Source organism: Aspergillus tubingensis (genome assembly GCF_013340325.1).
Source record: "Aspergillus tubingensis WU-2223L DNA, scaffold_5, whole genome shotgun sequence".
NCBI classification, from domain to species: Eukaryota; Fungi; Ascomycota; class Eurotiomycetes; order Eurotiales; family Aspergillaceae; genus Aspergillus; species Aspergillus tubingensis.
The window spans coordinates 1,150,995-1,171,102 of NW_023336279.1; the positions used below are offsets into that span (position 1 = coordinate 1,150,995).

The window sequence follows — 20,108 nt, forward strand, 5'->3', positions numbered from 1 at the left end:
TGATCATGAGGAAGAAGAAGAAGAGGAGGAGGAGACAGAAGCCGAAGTCTTGCCCTTCTTCCCCGCAGTTTTCTTTCTCATTTGTATTAATAGGATTATTCTATTAGTGATAATAATAATAATTTAATATGAACTATGGCTCGGGTCAGGCCATCCGTCATGTTTCTGTCTGTCATACTAAAAGACTGACTGTTTCTACTTTTCTCCTTGGGTCACGCGAGGTGTGCCCTTTTGGTCATTCACTGCACGCGGTTCTTGTCCTTCTCTTTTTTTTTTCCCGTCGTGAGGATTTCGTTCTTTTGTTTTTCTTTTTTGTTTTCACTTTGTTGGCATTTCTGCTTGTTTTGATGTGAGTGAGCACGAAGCGCGTTTCTGGATTGATCGTTGGCTTCATGTATGTATCTCTCTCTCTCTCGTCTTCTACTACTACTATCGATCAGCCCTTTAGGGGGAGAGTTATGTTGCTCCACTTACGCTCCCCCGGTTACGGAAGTGCCCCAGAACTAACTAATACTCCACGAGACAGTGAGCCAAAGCCAGACCCGCGAGCAACGGGGAAAACGACAAAGAACGAGGGAAGTTCTGGTGCAGAGTATAACTGCTGATCAGCAAGAAACAAAAAAAAGGGACGAGCGAACAGAAATTTATCACAATCCACGGTGCAGATACAAATGGTACAAATGAAAGACATTATTTGAAAGTACTGGCTAAGTAAACTAACAGAGCAAGCGTTAAGTTAGTACCCGGCAGCGGCAGCAGCAGCAGCAGAAGTAGCAGCCATGACTGACGCATCGTTTCCCCCTTCCGGTGGAGCTCCACGAGCAGCTGCTGCTCTCACTACCTCAACTACTACTGCCTCCACTACTGCCGCTACTACCACTACTACCACCACCTCCTCCTCCACTCCTTCGACTTACAACTACTACTCCAACGTCCCCAGTATCTCCTCCATCCCCCGTCGGTCTTCTTACGCTTCAGTGCTGTCGGGGACCGCCGCTCTCTCCCCTCCCACCTTTAACAATCATCCTTTCTCGCCCTTCTCCCCCTCCTCCCTCTCCACCTCCACCGCCTCGTATCCCCCGCCGCCGCCTTTCTCTCCCGACGCCCGCCTGCTGAGGCCATCCGCCGCCGTGGATGCCGAGATGCAAATGAACTCCTCATGGAGGTCGTCGCCCGGCGATTCGCTTCCTCCTTACTCTCGGAAGTTTGCCAACCTCGCCCGCTTTGACCCTTGCTATCACAACCCCGGTGCATTCACCGACTCGGCCACACCCTCCTTCACCCCCTCATATCTCCAAAACTCCCGCTATGTCTCCCGTCTCGATGCCGCCCGTCGGGCAAAGCATGCAGCCCAGCGCGATGGCGCCATTCCCTCCTCCACCTCGAATAACCTCTCCACTTCCTCCAGCCAGGCTAGCTTGCCCCGGATTGCACCCTCCCATCGGGGCATGACCTATGATATCATCGAAAGAGAACCCCCCAGCGACGACGACCATCTGCTACCCCTCCCTTCCCGATGGAGCGACGACGACAAATTTACCGGCCTGGAGCTTGGAAACGGAGGGTTGGAAGTCCGATACACTGGTCCGGTCAACAAGCATGAACATGAGGCTGCTGCCGTTCGGGCAGATAATCCCATGCCCCCGCAGTGCGGGATCTACTACTTTGAGATCACCATCTTATCCAAACCCAAAGAGGGGTACGCGGAGGCCACTTTACACCCGTATGGTTCATCAGAATGCTGACTGGGAACATAGAATGATCGGAATCGGATTCTCGAGCAAGAAAGCCTCGGTAGAACGACTGCCCGGATGGGAACAGGAATCATGGGCTTACCATGGCGATGATGGGAAGTCTTTCTTCGGAGAAAGTCAGGGACAGGGACGACAGTACGGTCCGACGTTTGGGGCTAATGACACTGTGGGATGTGGTGTAAATTTCTCCACGGGATGTGCTTTCTTCACCAAGAATGGCGTGTTCTTAGGTACATCCATGCTGGCTGCTTCACAATGGCGAGAGTATTACCTCAGCTAACCACGACCAGGAAATGCATTCCGGGAGCTACGAAACCTAAAGGTCTACCCGTCGGTGGGCATGAAGAAGCAACCGCCCGTCCACTTGGTAGTGAACTTTGGGCAGCAGCCCTTCATGTTTGATATCGATGACATGGTCAAGGTAAGCCAACCCACGCACTATTCTTGTTTGAGTTGTAATGTAGCTAATAATCCCGGACAGAAAGAAAAGTCGTTGATCCATTCGGAGATTGCTCTGACCAGCACGGCCAATCTGCAACCCCCGTTGGATGAATCGGGCCTGCTGCAGGAGTTGGTGGCGCAGTTTCTTGCTCATGACGGCTATGTCGAGACCGCCCGAGCGTTTGCCGAAGAGGTAGCGGCAGAGTCGACGGCGTTGGAGAACGGTCGACAGGCACCGTTGAAGAAGTACGAGGTGGAGGAAGATGTTGAAGCCATCAACCGGCAGAGTATGACTGTCTACACCCTTGTAGCTGTTTTTTTCCTGTACTGATTGGCGACAGAGATCCGCGCGGCTATCTTGGAAGGCGATATCGACAAGGCACTCAAGTATACTAATGCCTACTACGCGAACGTATTGCAGACCTACCCGCAGATCCACTTCAAGCTACGATGCCGCAAGTTTCTGGAGATGATGCGTCGGTGCAACGAGTCGTCGCCGTCGCCATCGAAGCGCGGCAAGTCGTCGAATGGGTTGTCGGACAGCAGCGCAGTGTTTGACCAGGAGATGGAGTTGGACGAGCAGCTACAGGAAGGCGATGGTTACGAGGCAGACGGCATGGACATGGAGGAGACGGAGAGCACAGCGCGATCGAACGAGCTACTCACGGAGGCGGTGCAGTACGGGCAGCAATTGTTCCTGGACTATCCACCAGAGGAGCGGGGTGGGGATCGGAAGATGCTGGACGACATCTTTTCCCTAGTGGCCTACCAAGACGCGCGACGGTCAGTGCATGGTCACTACCTGGACCCTGCGGGACGAATTGCCGTGGCGGAAGAGTTGAACTCGGCCATTCTCGGTATGCTCATTGAAATCTACTGATAATAATTCAGTTACTAATGGAAAGCAGTGTCGCTGGGTAAATCCTCATCGGCCGCGCTGGAGCGACTTTACCAACAGACCGAAGTGCTGGTGAACGAGATTAGCGAGGAGGGCGGCGCCGGGGCGTTTATTAATGTGCGTAATGACTTTCTACTTTGAGCGGGCGATCTGGGTAGTCTCGGGAGTATTTTATGTGAACGGTTTGATTACATGTGGCATGTGAAGAAAGACTGTGTACCTGCATCTCATGATGGATTGATTGCAGCAGGGGTTTGAGTTCTTTGGGGGGGATGGCTATGCCTCTTTCCTTCCTCTCCCTCGGAAGGGAGAGAAGGGAAAAAAGGGCGCTGTAGGTAGTAGTACATACGACAGCAGACAGTGTAGGGAATAGCGGAATATGCAAATGCACACCGGTCCACTCTCTGGGCTTTCCGATGAAGAAGACGAGGCTGATGCTGATGCTGATGATGAAACGAGCCAGGAGAGGATGGAATTGGGCGACCGGATGGAGCAGTGGATGGAGACAGCCGGACCAGCTGGCACGGGATGCTGCATCCATCAGGCACCGACCAGCCTCCCTGGTTTGCCTTGCTTGCTTTGCTTGCTGCGTATCATTTTCATCGGGGAGTGGAGTCTGTTCCGGATCAGATCGGGGAAAAGGAACAAACAGTTGTCAGTGCATTATTCAGAAATGAGTTATTTTTATCTTCATGTGAGTATCGAGGGAAAATTTCCAATTGCTCCCATATGTTGATACTCATAGCAGATGATTGTTGTAGATGGAAACTAAGTATGTAAGAGAGTGTGTTGTATGTCTGTAATGTCCGTAATGGCAGTACCGATAAACTTCGCTGCCGTGGGTAACTTTTCCCCAATCGAGCCAATCAGCTGCCCTAAATCACAGCTGCCGCCTTGATTACATCTTTTTGTGTTTTGTTCGACATCATCGACTGGGCGAAATGCATTATTTACGCTTTACTTATTCTTCTTCGAGTGAAACTCATTCCATCCCATCAATTCAATCCAATTCTTCCCCCCGGTCGTGCATATCGGCCATTGGACCTGCAGGATTCGGTCTCTGCATTCTTCCTAGGCCCGACAGGGCCCTTAGTTTCTTGCCTCGGATTCTTTTCCTCCTTTTCCCCCTAAATCATGATTAGTTAACTAAGTTAGTGACTGGTTTGTGTCTGAAGCAAAGACACCATCTCCACTTCAGCGCCTAAAATTAATCTCTCACACTCTCTCCTCTATCTCTCACTGACTGCCTCTCTGGTCTCTCGATGAACTGGCGTCTCCAGTCCAGCTCATCGCTCCGACTAGTAGGGGTGCCAACTCACCTTCTGCTTCAACTTCCTCCACCTGTTCCGAAGAATCCTGCTGCTACTGCCGCTGCTACTTTCCCTCCCAGCCATGGATTCCGATCCACCAGCCGCTAATCATTTGCCCTGCATTCCCTCCCACGCGGCCACCAGTTCCTCTTCTGCTTCTCCCCGTTGCTGCTGTGGCCGCGATGACTGCGCATTCTTGCTTCATAATCATGTCGCCTTGGAGGGGCTCGAAAAGGATTTGGCAACTGCCGCGAGGCTGGGCCAGGTACGTTAGTTAGTCTACTTTTTTTCTTACTTTCTTCGTCTCTTACGCTTTCCTTCTCTCCGTGCTTTTCCGTCGGTGGATTAATTGCATTATTCATTTTGCATTTTAAACTTCGCTCGTTGGATGGTTCGCCGACGTCACCCTGGTTTTCCCGGCCGCGGGGGAGTTCTAGTCGTACAACCGGCCTCTTACTTCCCTGCTGTATAAGGATGACCGGCCAGGGATCTTGCCTTGCCTTGGTTTCTCGTTTCTGCATGTCTGCCCATTGGCTTTTATTTAACCGTTTCATCGTGTTGCGTGACGCCCCTCTTATATCTATATCTATCTATCTATCTATCTATATCCTTATACTCTCTCTCCTGTATACCCGCCCACCCACATACTTCTGTCGGGCTGCACATACTTCCTGTCTACCCGCACATTTTTGTTCCCTTTTTTGGATGGATCGGTGCCCACCATTGGAATTTGATCATCGCTCGGGCTCGCGAAGATGAATGCAATAGATTGCAGTCGATCGGGAGATGCCTTCGTGGCTTCCTCGCCGCCATCATCACCACCATCCTCCATGCTGGCGTCGTCCCCAGTACTCTCCCATTGCGTTTTTGTCCGTCATGACTGTTTTTCCAGATAAAGCTGCCATGGCGGCAGCCACTAGCAGTTCATCATCGCTAACCTTTGCTCTCCAGGCTCTACTCCACCGTCATGAATCCTACATGGCCGAGGCGGAAGAGGACCGCCATCGGTTACTCGTCAGTATAGAGAATTTAGAACGCGAGAAGCGGGAAGTCCAGGCCGAGAATGCCCGCATCATTGAAGAAAATCGCGGCCTATTAGAACAGCTCGATGGCCTCAACAAGGCCGTTGCCGAGTCCGACTCCCACTCCAAGTCGCTGGAGACCCGCCTCGAAAGCACTGAGGCGGAGCTGCGCAAACTCACGCACTCGGCGGCTCGCGCCGCCGATCTCGAAGCGCAACTGGCGCAAATGGAAGCGGAACAATCCAAGCTGCAGGAGAGCCTGCAGTCCGCACAGGAGGACTCCAAGTCGGCCGTCCAGCGATGGCGCCAAGCTGAATGTACCTTGCGAGACTTGCACGATCAGGTGGATCGCATCGAGAAGGAAGCCCGTGAGGAACGGGACCGACATGCGGAGCTGGTTCAACGCATGGAACGGCGGCGGACCGTGGAACGGGAGCTTGATGGCGCCGCTGGTCGACTGAAGGGTGCCGCAGCGGCCCAGGAGTTGGGCCGTAATCGCGGCGGCGCAACGGTGGTATCCCGCTTCGTCCGAGATATCCTACAAGATAATGCCAACCTACAGATGGGGATCATGGAGTTGCGGGAGATGCTAGAAAGCTCCAACCAGGAAGTCGAGAATCTGCGGGATCAGGTTCTGTCGCACCAGCCGTTGGGGCCCGAGGACCAGGAGATCCGGCCGTCCACGACCCTCAGTCAGGAACTGGAGTCGAAGGAGTCGCGTCGGGTGTCGCAGGAATTCCACATCCATCACCACTATCACTCACCGGCCATCAAGAAGGAGCGGGGGTCACTCTTTCGTCGCAATAAGAAGAGACGCTCCCTTGGCAGTGCGACGGTGCTACACTCGGCTGCAGGAACACCCCTTCCTCTCAGACCAAACCACCGCTCCAAACCTTCGTCTTCCTCCGCTTCCACGATCCTTTCGCAAACCTCCGTCTCTATTCCTCCGACGGTTCCTCACCGTTGGTCTGTGCAGTCGCCGGCGACGGAATCGATGGCCAGCTCCCCACAGTCGGCATACCAGCCGTCATCCATCTTTGACCGGGTAGACCGCGGGTTCGATTCTTCCCAGCCGACAAGCCCTGACAGCACGGTCTTCTCTTCCCCGCTGCGAAACGGCCGGTTCAAAAAGGCGCAGATCGATGCGGCATATCGCTCGCTGGATGGCGATGGAGTGTCAATACCGGGCATTGATGACGAACTGGTTCATGATTATTTCCAGCGTCGCAGCAGCGCCGAATACGCGGGCAGAGCCCCGATGCAGTCCGTCATTCCGGAGGAGAGGGAAGATGGGCGATCAACAAACTATCCCGAGTCCGAGCGGGCTGCCTCCCCTGCCGTCCAGGAGGGCATGTTCTCCACGCCCTATCGCGGCCCCCGCCGCAGCGCCTCCCACGAGAGTCTCTTTTCCGTGGCTGGCATGGACATCCACACACCCAGTCGTCGTCCCTCGCGACTGAGCGACCTCCACTCCAGCGCTGTCCCGGTCCGCATCCCCCGCCGGATCATGTCCTCCAGAGCCGACTTGTTCCCCACGCCTCCCGTCATCTCTCCCAGTATCGTCACAGCGGGCAGCGAGCTGGCGATGATAACCGACCAAAGCCCGCAAACACTCCTTGCCTCGGTGGCAGGCAGTCGTAGTCAAACCCCGGTTGAGAACGACACCGAAGACACCACCACCTCATCCCGCAAATTCTCCTTGGGCCGACGCGTGGGCGGCTGGGTCCGCGGACACTGGGGCACGGCGCCCACCTCGTCCAACGAACCCAACGCCGAGACATCTGCCACAGCTTCCGCTCCTGCTTCCAACACACCCAGCCGGAGGCCCTCATCCGCTGGCTCTACCTCTAGAAAGAGCCGACACCACCGGCCTCAACTGGCCCCTCCTCTGCGCTTCCGATACCCGGGAGTGAACCAGAAGGGACCGATCCTGGGATTCCGGCCTCCGTCGCGATCACGAGTGCCGGTATCGGTGCATGCAGAGCAAGTAGACGAGGGACTACTCCGGGAGAGTCTTGCCGACTGCCAGTGAACCACCACTGGTATATTGTTTTAATGTCGAGAGTATCTTGTTGATCATGGTGCTGTCATTCTATTCAGTTACTACCTTATAGTGTTGATGAGCGTGGTTTCAGCATACACTACTATGGTGTATGCACACATTCCCTATGTGGTTCATTACTTACTCTTTTATTCACTCATTCCTGTCTTGGAGGGGAGGGCGTTCCTTAGATATATTATGATACCCATGAGCGATGTCTATATTGCATACACATACAGAAAATATTTATGTTACTATCATTAGAAGAGATGGTAGTTAGTACTTTCTCTAATGGAATTATACAAAAACCTTTGAATAATAGTATACACTTATCTAGACCATCACTCTTTTCTATTGTCTATAACATACATACACACACCTATACACAACCCCTCTTACAACCGAAATAGAATCACGCCGTAATCCTATATGTCCTAATCGGAATAACCGTCGAATGAAAAAACCCCCTTTGATGCTCCTCCGCGGGCGACTCAAACGGCACCCGTTCCACCTTCAGCGCACTCTCTTCTGCTCATTACAAACACAGTCAGTTCCACCCCGACCCACTTATACAAATAGAACTTAAAACGAAAACAAAGGGAAGGGGGAAGGGAGAAAGGGTTTTACGCACCACAAGCATCCAAAAACGCTCCAAAAGTCCGCTCATTGCGCAATGTCGCGGAGATAAGGAATTCCTTGACGGCGTATTTCTCAAAGAGGGATTTGACGGTCTGTACCAGGAGGGGGACGAGGTCGATGTCGTAGATCTGGGTTTGAGGTACCTACCTGTCAGTTTATTTTTCTCGTTTTTGGGTTGGAGGAGGAGGAGGTAGGTAGGTGTGTATGTAGTGCAACGCGACACGACAGCACATTATATAACACAACACGACACGACATGATGCACACCATTTCATCCGGTGTAGAGGTAGCTTGCTGGCTACCATAGCCAGAGGAATGGATAGTGCTGGGGAATTTCGCTCCGATTTAGGCGATTGCACCCAGTGCTTCGGGCCAGAGTTGCACGTTGTTCTTCCATTGTATACAGACCACAAAGCAAAGGGAAATATAGGGAAGGGAAGAACGTACCAAATCTGCACCCAACGCAACATCAAACTCTACCTTCTCACCATCTCCCACCTGCTGCAGTTCGTCATCATCATCATCATCATCATCATCCTCACCACTCCCCCTAGACAACTCCCTCCCCCACTCCCAAATCCACCCCTTAAACACCCCACCATCATCCTTCTCCCCAACTAACCCATTCCGTCCCGCACAGTCCCTAATCTGCCTCATCAACCCCAACTCCCGATCCGTCGCCACCACCACCTCCGGCTGCAAATACCTCGCACAGAACATCGACACCATGCCCGTGCCGGCCCCGAGCTCAAGCACCTTCTTCCCGGCGATGTGGGCCTTTCCTGCTGCCGTGGAGGAGAGGTACGTGGCCAGATGCAGAGCGGCTTCCCATGTTCGGTGGCCGGTTGTACCGGCTGTTATGATTGCGGAGCGGGATTCGGAGGTGAGGATTGTTCGTCTCTTATTATTAGTCTCCGAGTCATGGTCGTCGTCTTCTTCTGGTGGCGCGGTGTAGGTTATGTATGTGAGTTGTTGGGCTTGTTCGATTGATGAGGGCTTGGGGAGGGTGAGGAGCGTGCTGTATTCTTCGAGGAGGGATTCGTTGATTTCCTACATATATGGAATTGTGGGTTAGATATAGTGTGGATGTGGGTGGGTAGGGTATGCAGTGTAAAGCATACTCAAGGGATAATGGAATCAGGATCAGCGTACATCCTCCTCGGGGTTGGAGAGTAGGGATTCTAGTTTTGTGATGAGGCGTTTGAGCACGCGCGTGCGGTAGGCGGGTGGGGGGAGGGGTTGGTGGTGGTCATTTGCGGCGTTGGATTCGGAGAAGAGAGTGTTGTAGATGGTTTCTTGGGTGGTGGGGTGGAGGAGGTGGTTGTCTTCGGGGAAGGTGAGGAGATGGGGGTCGAGTTGTTGGAAGTATTGGGCTGTGAGGAGGGAGAGCGACATTTTGGATGTGCAATTGGTGTGAGTCGCTGTAGTTGAGATAAAAAGTGATATAGTAGATACTGATAAGTGGTTATCTTAGTGGATTGGATAGGTTAGTAAGCAATGCGCTACCCTAGCATAACTACTTTGTATTTAGTTGATGGTTCTAACTGTATTTGGTAAGGTATGTATTACTAAGGATACACCCACAAAGGGTAATATTCTAACCCCATCAGGCTAGTGTAGCCTAGCCGAGCCCACAGGCGATGCACAACGAAACTCTGCCAAAATTGAATCGAGCGCATCTCGAGCCCGCCAACGACTGACAGCGACTTCGACAACCCGCGCCCCCCCGTTTCTGCCCTTCAGCTTCTCCCTGTCGCACGCAGATTCTCGCTGTCAACTGCACCTGCAACCATGGCCGACGCTCCCGTTACCCTGCGGACTCGCAAGTTCATCCGCAACCCCCTGCTTGCTCGCAAGCAGATGGTCGTGTAAGCTCCCTTCACCATGAGCTGGAAGGATTTGGAAGGAGGAAATGCAGAGAGGATACGGACGGATACAACAAGAGGAGGAATAAGAGGAGGAAATATGTCCGGATGGAAATGATCGATTTTTGAGCACACACTCAGAGGATATACTATAATATATTTTGTGTGTGTGCTTCAATATCGAATATTGAAATTCGGACATATTGGACAGACAACATGGATTTGGGACAAACCAGCAAGGGAATAAACGGCATGCTGATGATTGATTTTCTTTCCAACAGGGATGTCCTCCACCCCAACCGCGCCAACGTCTCCAAGGACGAGCTCCGCGACAAGCTCGCCGACCTGTACAAGTCCAACAAGGACCAGGTCTCCGTCTTCGGTTTCCGTACCCAGTACGGTGGTGGTAAGAGCACTGGCTTCGCTCTCATCTACGACTCCCAGGAGGCCCTGAAGAAGTTCGAGCCCCTCTACCGTCTGGTTCGCATCGGTGCTGGCACAAAGGTCGAGAAGCCCAGCAGACAGCAGCGTATGTTTACACCCACCTAAATTATGATATCAATCTATTCCCGCCGAAACAATACTCACAAACCCTACAGGCAAGCAACGGAAGAACCGCTCCAAGAAGTTCCGCGGTACCGCCAAGACCAAGGGCCCCAAGAAGAACAAGGACTAAGCGGATCGTCACGATGGAATTCCGTGCGGTTGAGAGAGAGGGGGGTCGTTGCAGGATTCGAATTCACTTTCGGATCATCGGATACCTTACTACTCGGACGACGACGAAGAATTAGAAGATGGAGAAGAAGACGATCGTCGACATGCGGACCCGGGCCTGAAGTGAAAAATGAAGAAAGGAAAAAATTGTTACAATTTTTTTTTTTACTTATTCCCTGCTGGATATGAAGGGGGAAAAGGAAAAAAAGGAAGGGAACACTGGGTTGGTGTGTGTGGTTGTCGTGTGTGTATGTGAATGAGGGCGTTATCATCAAACTCGTTTCATGGTTTCTTTTTAACTCTCCCTCTATTCTACTTACCGTATTGGGGCGGGCACCGCATAACCCGCCTGTGTTTCCTTGTTTTCTCGTTTTCCTCTTTTCTTTTTCCCTCTATCATATCACGATTCCCCCTCCCTCTTATGAAGAATGAAAAAAAGATCAGGGAAGATTTTCTTAAAAACTTATTTTTCACTTTCCACGCATATCCCCAAGACATGACAAGACAAGACGCCTAGGTGATGAGTGTGGATTGGTCGTTTTTCTTACTTCTTTTCTTCTACTTCTTTCGCGCGCGCGTACCGGGGATATTCGGGATGGATGTCCATTAAAATTAAATATATCCCTTTTTTGTTATTACCCTTACGACCTTCCCTTCCAGCCCGATAACCACTAGATACCTACACTACAGTACACTACGTACCTATGTCTGTGCTGATAATCTCCCCTACCCCCGGTCTATCTTCCGTCCGGAAACAACATGCCCATGTACCATTTACCTCCCAGATCCCAGAAGACAAAGACGAAGACAGGCAATCCCAATCTAGGAATCCGATCCGGCCTACACCCTCCTCCCAACTTACGCCATCCAACAATCCTTCTTTCTATCCCCACGCGCCTAGTATATCGCCAGCCACCACCATTAAATTAAACTTCCCTATCAGATACTACCAGTAGTGTAGTGAGATTCCCCACATACACATATACTACCCCCTAAGCCCACTATCACTATCTACCACCACAGTAAGACATAACCTCCATCCATCCAAAACCTAAAAAGATTAAGGTAGTATTCATTTGCCCCCAACCTCCCCCCGATAGCCTGGTAAGTAAATACGTAAGTAGTATCTCTTTCTTTGTCCCGTTCGTTGTCCTACCCAACATCACCCCATAGACACGGTACACATACACATACACATCATACTACTTACCACCCGAGCGGAAGCCGGACCCGGGAGACCGGGAGACCAGTGGTGTGGTTTGGGGGTTACATGGGTTGGAGTAGTATATGATTTAATTTAGTGTTTGTGTACGAGTGTTTATTATTAGTTAGTAGTATACTATACTACCTGTACTTATTGTAGGTAGTAGTCTGGTACTATACTTGGGGTAACGGCTTGGCGGGGATGTGGATGTGGATGTTATGTGGATGTGGGGAGTTGGGCATTGGGGTTTCACTTGGGAGGTTAGGGTGGGTTGGGGAGGGTTAAGTTAAGCAGGTAAGTAGTTTACTTTAGTTGAGTAAGATGGTCATACTACTGATGAGCTGGAGCTGGAGCTGGGGTCTCCGTTTAGTGATAAGGATGGGATGGGAGGATGAATGGGATAGGTAGAGGTCAATTTAAGAGAAAGGGATACTGTAGGTGATTTATCAGAGTGTCTACGGCTACTTCACAGCATGTCTACTGGTATAGGTCAATAGTATGTATGTGATTAAGTAATGCTATCCTTATTATTTTCATACATCTCCCTCCTCTCTCCACTCTCTCCCTCCCATATTAAGGTCACGCGGGTGTAACCATTAGGCTGCCAGGCAGCATTAACAAAGACCAGTCAACGTAAGAGTAAAAGTGTAAAAGAAAACAGGAATAATGGATGGGGTAATCAAAACATAGTAAAAGTATTATGACAGCAATAGCAATAGTAGCAGTAACAACGGCGCCCCCTCTTTTCCGTGGCCCAACAAATAATGAAACAATTCGAGACAATTAATTAAGCAATGTGCTATCAAACCCAACGAGCCACCTGCGAACAAAGAATAACCAGCCAGCCCACCCTGGGGATCTTGTCAGGCTGACAAGGTAATCAATAGCACCCGGCTGAAAAAGAACACAGAAATAAGGGGCAGAAACAAATCAAAACACAGAGCCAACCGACCCTAAGATTAGTAGTGTAACATTTGAGTTATTTGTTTTTCTCTCTCACTCAGTGGGCATATGTAAAGAGGCCACAAAATTAAAGCACTCGGCTTTGAAAACTGGTGCTGTTTGCCGACGTCGCTGTTTGTAGGATTAGGGCCCTTGTTGGTGGCCAACTGGGGATCGGCGCTGCCAAGGCGCTTAACGGTCTATAGATAGCTTGTAAACTACCCTGGACGTTCATCGGGACGCATGGACACTTCAGTCCCTAGTACTCGCTCGAACTGTTCAGCGACGGCATGGCGGTGTGGTGGTGTATCTCCGTGGCTGCTCGAAACGCTGGGCTGTGAACCAACGGCGGAGGACTAGGATGTCCCGGCACTGGGCGCGTGTACGTGAGCCCGCTCATCAACATCGACCCTGCCCCGTCGGTGTGCGAGTGGTTTTTGTCGCGCCTTTCGCTACTGCTATACACATAGGTATCGGAGCCGTAGTCGGAAAGGTGGTCATGCGAGAACGTCCGCGATGGTTGGTGGCTGTCGCTGGGGCTCGCGCGAAGCCCGTCGCTCGTCTCAACCGCGTCATCCAACGCAGAAGCAAACGAACCAGCAGCGACTAAAGGTGATGAGCTGCCATTCGACGGCAAGTACCCAAACATCATATCTTGTGCCGATCTACTCCGGTTGATAGGACCGCTTCTGTAAGCCTCGCTTGGGCTCTGCATGCGGCCATGGTTTAACATGGCGCTCTTGTGGGCCCAGCTGTTGCTGGTCCGGTACCCGTATGGTATCCCGTAGAGTGTCTCTTCAGTTGTCGTGAAGGTGTTCATCCCCATCTGAGCTTGGTTCCGACTGGGATTGGGAAGCGTTCGGTCCGTCCCTTGCCCTTCTGCGGTAGGAAAGCTCATCGTTGGGACGATCGGTAGGCCTTCCGTCGAGTGAGGAATGTAAAACGCCGATTGACTCAGGGCGGCGTCGGCATCGCTGTCTGGATATACTGGTCCACTGGGACTCCTGCCAACAGGAACACTCTGATTCCACAACTTCGGGTTCCATGTCTGTCCGCAGTGTTCCATGAAAATGTTCGGTGGAGCACTCGGCAGGATGTACCCAGACGACGGAGATGAATACACTGAAGCCTCATCTGAGTAGGGCAACCCGTGGTCCACCCCACAGGGGTGTCGATGGTATGCACTATGAGGATCGGCTGACCCGAGATCATAACTAGAGGCCCGCGGAAAAGGGGCCATGCGAGGATTGGGTGAGGTCGTCGGTACATACAGACCGGATCTTGGAGACGGAGACATCGTAGTAGCTCCTGAGATCTGGGACCATTCGCTGGCTCTCGGCTGCATCATTTCCGAATTTACCTATGGCTGATCAGCTAATTGTCTCTAGAGCTGAGGTCTCGGATGGAGACACAGTACATACCCTCAAGAATTGACAATTCTTGTTTCTGGCATTGATGCAGTTAGAGCAACCATGTCCATTGCCACTGTCGCCACTACATTTGATCTTTCTTTTCCGACATCGGTTACACTGGTTATGATCAGTGTCTGTCCCTTCTGCAATCGCATCTCAGCTTCAGATAAGTAACTTACTGCCACTTGTATCCGACGCCTGGTGGAGTTCCGGCTCTTGCTATCTAGCTCGCTGCTAGGGCTCACGCAAGCAGAGCTTCTATCCACCATGTCATGATGAGATTCACTCCGTATGGAGTGTGCTATTGACAAGGCGTCTCGCTTGGACTGTGGACAGAAGCCGGCCTCGTCCACGGAAGAGTAGTAAGATTGAGCCATCACAGCTTGATCATTCAGTGCGGAGGAAAACATGGTTTCTTTATTACAAGACTCACATGTAGTCAAGACAAGTCTAAGGAGTAAAAAGAGTTCTCAAAGGTTTGCTGCGAGCATAAAAAGGTCGGTAGATCAGGGATGATAGGGACCAGCATGTTCCGTCTACCATCAAATATTTAAAAGGAAACCGGGAGGGATGAGGGGGGGTTTTAGCCGGAAGCAAGGCCAGATTTAAGTCCATGTGTCAGTGGTGCGTAGTCTTGCTGCTAGAAGAAGGCCTGGCCCTTTTCCTTTTGGGTTCAATTGTTTTAATTTCCATTTTATTTTCTGCGTGGAGAAAGGCCACTGCTGTTGGCTTCTAGCCTTGGGGATACATTTCCAGACCGATCATCACCTCACCAGGAGCATTTCCCCAGTTCCAAGGGGAATTAACGTCACGTCCTGATTCGAGGTGGGTTTCTAGTTTGATACTTTAACTGTTCTTGCTCTGGTTGTACCAGGGGAGTAACATGCAATTTTCCGTGTTGCATTCTTATTCAAGAAAGAAAATGAGAATTTGTGAGTTGGAGGACCCTCAAGGCATGCTGATAGTAGACCAGGCAGGCCAAAATACCCCGGCGTTTTAGAGGTTCTGTTTCACAAAAGTAACGTTGCACCAAGTGACCTGATTTGATAGTCATTACCGCAAGACCTATCAAGCCTAGCTGGGAAGGCCTGAGATCTCTGAGTTGTTTCATCCAATCACCTCCCAATGGGCCATCCACTGGTGCTTCTGTTTCCGCCACTCCAGTGTTTGGATGATGACATGCTGCTTTCATAAAAGAAACGGCGTCCAAAGTGACAGGCCAAGTCGGCATCAGGAATAAGCGGTCGCGGAGCAGACAGCCGCCGGCTACGTTTGCAGGAACCCTCTCAGATGCGCCCATCTACCTACCCTACTGACGGGGGGGTTGCGGGAGCAATGAACGTGTGCATATTTGCCAATGATAGGACAATGGTCGACATAAGATAATCCTATTGGCTGCAGCCGCCGGTATCAAACAACCCTCGTTCTTCTTCTTCCCTTTTTTTTAAATGACCTGCACGTCTAAACTAGTCAGTACTTTTGGCATACAGCATCCGTCTCGAATCGGATCGAATGACTGTCATAGCCACGAGTCACTTTAGATATTGGGGTTCCTTGTCAAGTAAAGGAGAAGGCGGATACATGACCGAGCTTGAGCTTGCAGTGCAAACGGACGTGCTCCAATGAGATCGCCCCATTTTCTCAGAAAGCTTGGTTTCCTAGAATTCTCATTATCTCATTACAAGAAATCACAGCACCCTCTGGGCTCGATTGGATCATTTCCTTTCCAGTAAAGCATCACAATGTGGCTTAGCAGCCAAGACTGGACCAGAGAATAGCCCTGGTATATAATGGACCGTCTTTAAAACTGTGTCCCGGTCACCGGGCTGGGACTGGATCTGCACTAGTATGCATGGCTTCTGGATTCCAGGTTTTGCCATGGAGACCCGAACAATAAAAGGGAAAGTCTGGCCTCATTGAGAAAAGCAGAAAAGAAAAAAAGAATAAAGGGAAGTGCTCTCTGGCGAATAAGAGAATGGTGAGGTACTTCCTGAACCCGACGAGGCCTGACAAGGGCTGTGGGGCATGGGAGATCTTAGTATGCATGAGGTTCAGGGGCACGGGGTCTGGTACATATCCTCACTGCCTGGCAGGGGCTGTCAAAGTGTCAGCATCTGCTGGCGCTCAAACCCATCAGTTCCCTAAACAACGATTGGCCCAGATCGGAACGGTTTCCACCTGTCAGTTGTAAGGTAGTTGCAAAGTAATGAATATCGCGGAAGCTACAAGATCAGCGAACGGAGCTAAAATGGTTAGTGTGTCTTTTGGTTGGCGATCAAGGCAGATCACACAGAGATAAGACCCGAAATCTTATGTTTCAAGATCAGTAGCCAACTAAATGAGCTGAGAAAAACAAAGAACATGAGATAGTGACAGATAAACGAGAGGTTAACGCGGAGAAATTAGGGGGCAGCTTGAAAGGGCAGAGGGACAAAATAAAAAAAAATGAGAAAAAAGAAAGTTAAAAGTGAAGGAAAAGGAAAATGACGAGAACAAAGTCCTAGCCGTAAGCTGAAAGGTGGAATAGCCACTTTACTTCTTTCACCTCACTATCACATAGTGGTTAGGTCAACTCCTCTGCCATTGGCAATAGGACCAGCCACCGAATAGGGGATCCCTTGGGAGATCATGAATCCCATTTTATTTCCTCGGTCCCTAACGGCGCCCTGAGTCGATCCTTATTGTAAAGGGGCTCCGGGTTAGGTAAAGTACACCACGTGTCTCTAGTAGATAGCAAAGGATTGCTGGCATTAGCTGCACCGAGTCATTGATCGAACGATGGAGCGATTGTTGGATCTAGCTGCAAGAGACCGCCCGTTTTTTCCAACGCCCCTGTAGTGAAACTCGCGAAGCAGATGGGATTCGGGGCAGTGAACGGGACATCCCAAAGCATCAGATATCCGTTAATTGCATCTCTTCTCTTTCTATTGCTGAGCCGGGTCAATTCCCCGTGGTGCACCTGTTGATTCTTGGTTGAGCATGTTCAGTCCGAATTTTCGTGCCTTTTTGCCCCCTTTGGTCCCCTTTACTTCCAAAGCTCTCTGCTTTGTGCTCCGTAGAGCTGACGGCCTGCACAGCCGGTAACTTGTGGCATGGAGCCAACGGCAACAGCTCCGTCACAGCAACAAACAGTGCCTGCTGGATCTCGGCCCAAGCCTAGTGTAAAACTATTTCTTGCCTTAATTGCTCTCGTCCAACAGGGTTCTCCGGAAGTCATGCCGCTCAGTTGAGAAAGACGGCGGTTACACGGGAGGAGGAAGCGCCGGTTCGACCATCCGACAGTGGGAACTGGGAACACCCCGAAAGGCGCCGAGAATGATCGAAGCAGCGCACGATGCTTCAGGGTCCGTGAGCCCGTCATCTTGCTGTCATTCTGTCGTTAGACCAGGATATAGTCTACCCCGTTGGCCAGAGCCAGACCATAAGTAGTTTAGTACCAACCTGGCCGGGGTTTGGTTGATCGACAGTTGGATGATTTAGTTGCATTGAGGTGGTGATTGATTGATCATTTGATCATGGGAGAGAGACATCTAGCAGCTGTTTAGTAGATAATGTCTAGCGTAGTTGTAAGTAGACTAGAGAGACTAGTTGTAATTTGGGTACAAAGTACAAAAGTAGCTGATCGACGACTAGACCAGGATTTAGAGTAAAAAAAAAAAAAGAGAGAGCAAATTAATAGAATGGGTCTAATGAAACAAATAATAACGAAGAATAAGAATAAGAATTATCTGACTGGGCAGCAGGGACTTGAGTGCGCATGATTCGTGACATTTGTTGCGCCAGTCAAGGCAAAGAGTCGATGCTGAACCCGTTGGCCCGCCAAAACTTAACTAAAACAGACTCGCGTCTTCCTGCCGCCCCGTAGAGCAGAGCTTCGCTTCTCCTCGGCATCCATCCTGGTCCTTTTGCATCATTCGGTGCATTCACTCACTTACCCTACCTTCTCTCTCTCTTTCCCCAACTATCCCAACCCTTGATCGTTCGAACCTATTAGCGCCTCATCTTCTTCCGGGACCTTATCCTGTCCTTGTCCCCATTTTCCTCTTCCTGTCTAACGCATCGTCGATCCTCGCAGTATCGCCCGCAGCGGCCGGGTATTTGCCATGAGTGTCCTGCTGGAAACTTCCCTCGGTGACATTGTCATCGACTTGCTGGTCGATGACTCCCCTAAAGCGTGCGAAAAGTGAGCACCCCCCTATTTCTTCGATTTCTGTTTTGCTGCGGTGCTTTTTCTTGCGCGCGTACAAATCGAGTGGCTGAACAGGAACTAAGCTGTCTGTGGTTTTCCGCTTTAGCTTTTTAAAGCTATGCAAAGTTAAATATTATAATTTCTCGCCCGTCCACAGCGTCCAAAAGAATTTCACCTTCCAGACTGGCGATCCGATTGGGCCCGACTCCTCAGAAAGCGATGGTGGATCGTCGATATGGGGCTTGCTGCAGGGCCCTTCCCAGCGGACATTTCCCCTCCAGCTCCCGCCCAAGTTGAAGCATGACGAACGCGGCACTGTGAGCATGGCCACCGTACCATCCCCCAACGACCCTGATCTGCGCATCGCCGCCAGCCAATTCATCATCACCCTTGGAGACAATCTTGATTACCTGGACGGCAAGGCGGTGATCTTCGGGAAAGTGGTGGAGGGATTTGACGTCCTGGAGAAAGTCAACGAGGCCTTTATTGATGATCGCGGCCGGCCACTCAAAGACATACGTATTCGTCATACCGTCATCCTCGATGATCCTTTTGAAGACCCCGAAGGCTTGGTGGAGCCACCGGAGAGCCCGGTGCCGTCCAAGGCACAGCTGGCTACGGTGAGAATCGCCGATGATGAAGACTTGGATGACGACATGGACGAGGAGTCAATGGAGAGGCTGCGACGGGAGCGCGAAGCAAGGGCACAGGCGTTGACGCTGGAAATGGTTGGCGATCTTCCCTTCGCCGAAGTCAAGCCGCCAGAGAACGTCTTGTTCGTCTGCAAGTTGAATCCAGTCACTCAAGGTATGCATCCTAAATCGCGCCTTGGTCACGCTCTGAACTCACACATTCACTAGATGAGGACCTCAACCTGATCTTCAGTCGCTTCGGACCCATTCTGTCATGTGAGGTCATCCGCGACAAGCGTACGGGTGACAGTCTACAATACGCTTTCATCGAGTTTGAGAACCAGAAGGATTGCGAACAGGCATACTTCAAGATGCAGGGTGTCTTGATCGATGACCACCGTATCCACGTTGATTTCTCTCAGAGTGTGAGTCTATTATCCGCGCACTTCTATTCAACATTGGCTAACGTTGATGACAAAAATAGGTATCTAAATTGTCCGAGAGCTGGCGCAATGCTACAATCACCAAACGCAGCGGCCAGCGGGGTGGATTTGGTGGTGTCGCTGGCCTCGAAAAGAAGCGCCAGTACCGAGCAACAGAGAACACTCGTCAACGAGACGATGATTATCACATGGTCTTCGATAAGAATGCGCCCAAGGCGAGATCTAATCGGGACGAGCGGTCCTACAGTCGAAGCCCACCGCGGAAGCCACAACGGGAAAGGCGAGTCAGTCGGAGTCCTCGGCGGGACTCATATCGTAATCGGTACCGAGATCGATCCTACAGCCGGAGTCCACCACGGCGAGATTCCTACGGGGACCGAGACCGTCGACATAACGACGGTGAGCGGCGACGGGATCGCCGAGATGACGATAGATACCGGGAAAGGCGACGTCGTTGATGCTTTGGGGTAAAATAATGTAAATTAACCATATGATAATGCCATTTTTAAAGATACCGTCATGAAGAATGACGGATGTGTGAATACAACATTATAGGTATATCATTCTGTAAAGCGAAAGTGTGTGTTTTACCATGCACTTTT

General features: G+C 51.0%; 6 protein-coding genes across 6 annotated transcripts; 4 read left to right on the plus strand and 2 right to left on the minus strand.

Annotated features, from left to right (window-relative positions):
- Positions 1-779: 779 nt before the first annotated feature.
- On the plus strand, positions 780-3,234 carry AtWU_03716 (putative Ran-binding protein (RanBP10); the record flags this gene model as incomplete). The annotated part of the gene is made up of 6 exons (XM_035498828.1): positions 780-1,699; positions 1,758-1,984; positions 2,045-2,175; positions 2,236-2,482; positions 2,537-3,052; positions 3,104-3,234. The coding sequence occupies 6 exons, from the start codon at positions 780-782 to the stop codon at positions 3,232-3,234; spliced, it is 2,172 nt and encodes a 723-aa protein (XP_035354721.1).
- Positions 3,235-5,233: 1,999 nt separating this feature from the next.
- Positions 5,234-7,457, plus strand: AtWU_03717 (uncharacterized protein; the record flags this gene model as incomplete). Its single annotated transcript, XM_035498829.1, has 2 exons — positions 5,234-5,272; positions 5,355-7,457. 2 exons carry the CDS (start codon positions 5,234-5,236, stop codon positions 7,455-7,457), a joined length of 2,142 nt encoding a protein of 713 aa, XP_035354722.1.
- Positions 7,458-8,089: 632 nt separating this feature from the next.
- AtWU_03718 (protein-lysine N-methyltransferase) lies at positions 8,090-9,500 on the minus strand (the record flags this gene model as incomplete). The annotated part of the gene is made up of 3 exons (XM_035498830.1): positions 8,090-8,233; positions 8,553-9,155; positions 9,258-9,500. 3 exons carry the CDS (start codon positions 9,498-9,500, stop codon positions 8,090-8,092), a joined length of 990 nt encoding a protein of 329 aa, XP_035354723.1.
- A 396-nt stretch (positions 9,501-9,896) lies between these two features.
- Positions 9,897-10,646, plus strand: AtWU_03719 (40S ribosomal protein eS24; the record flags this gene model as incomplete). The annotated part of the gene is made up of 3 exons (XM_035498831.1): positions 9,897-9,973; positions 10,252-10,499; positions 10,570-10,646. 3 exons carry the CDS (start codon positions 9,897-9,899, stop codon positions 10,644-10,646), a joined length of 402 nt encoding a protein of 133 aa, XP_035354724.1.
- Positions 10,647-13,089: 2,443 nt separating this feature from the next.
- On the minus strand, positions 13,090-14,652 carry AtWU_03720 (uncharacterized protein; the record flags this gene model as incomplete). Its single annotated transcript, XM_035498832.1, has 3 exons — positions 13,090-14,190; positions 14,252-14,359; positions 14,422-14,652. 3 exons carry the CDS (start codon positions 14,650-14,652, stop codon positions 13,090-13,092), a joined length of 1,440 nt encoding a protein of 479 aa, XP_035354725.1.
- A 3,693-nt stretch (positions 14,653-18,345) lies between these two features.
- Positions 18,346-19,964, plus strand: AtWU_03721 (cyclophilin-like protein; the record flags this gene model as incomplete). Its single annotated transcript, XM_035498833.1, has 4 exons — positions 18,346-18,425; positions 18,589-19,238; positions 19,292-19,488; positions 19,548-19,964. The coding sequence occupies 4 exons, from the start codon at positions 18,346-18,348 to the stop codon at positions 19,962-19,964; spliced, it is 1,344 nt and encodes a 447-aa protein (XP_035354726.1).
- Between the last annotated feature and the right edge of the window lie 144 nt (positions 19,965-20,108).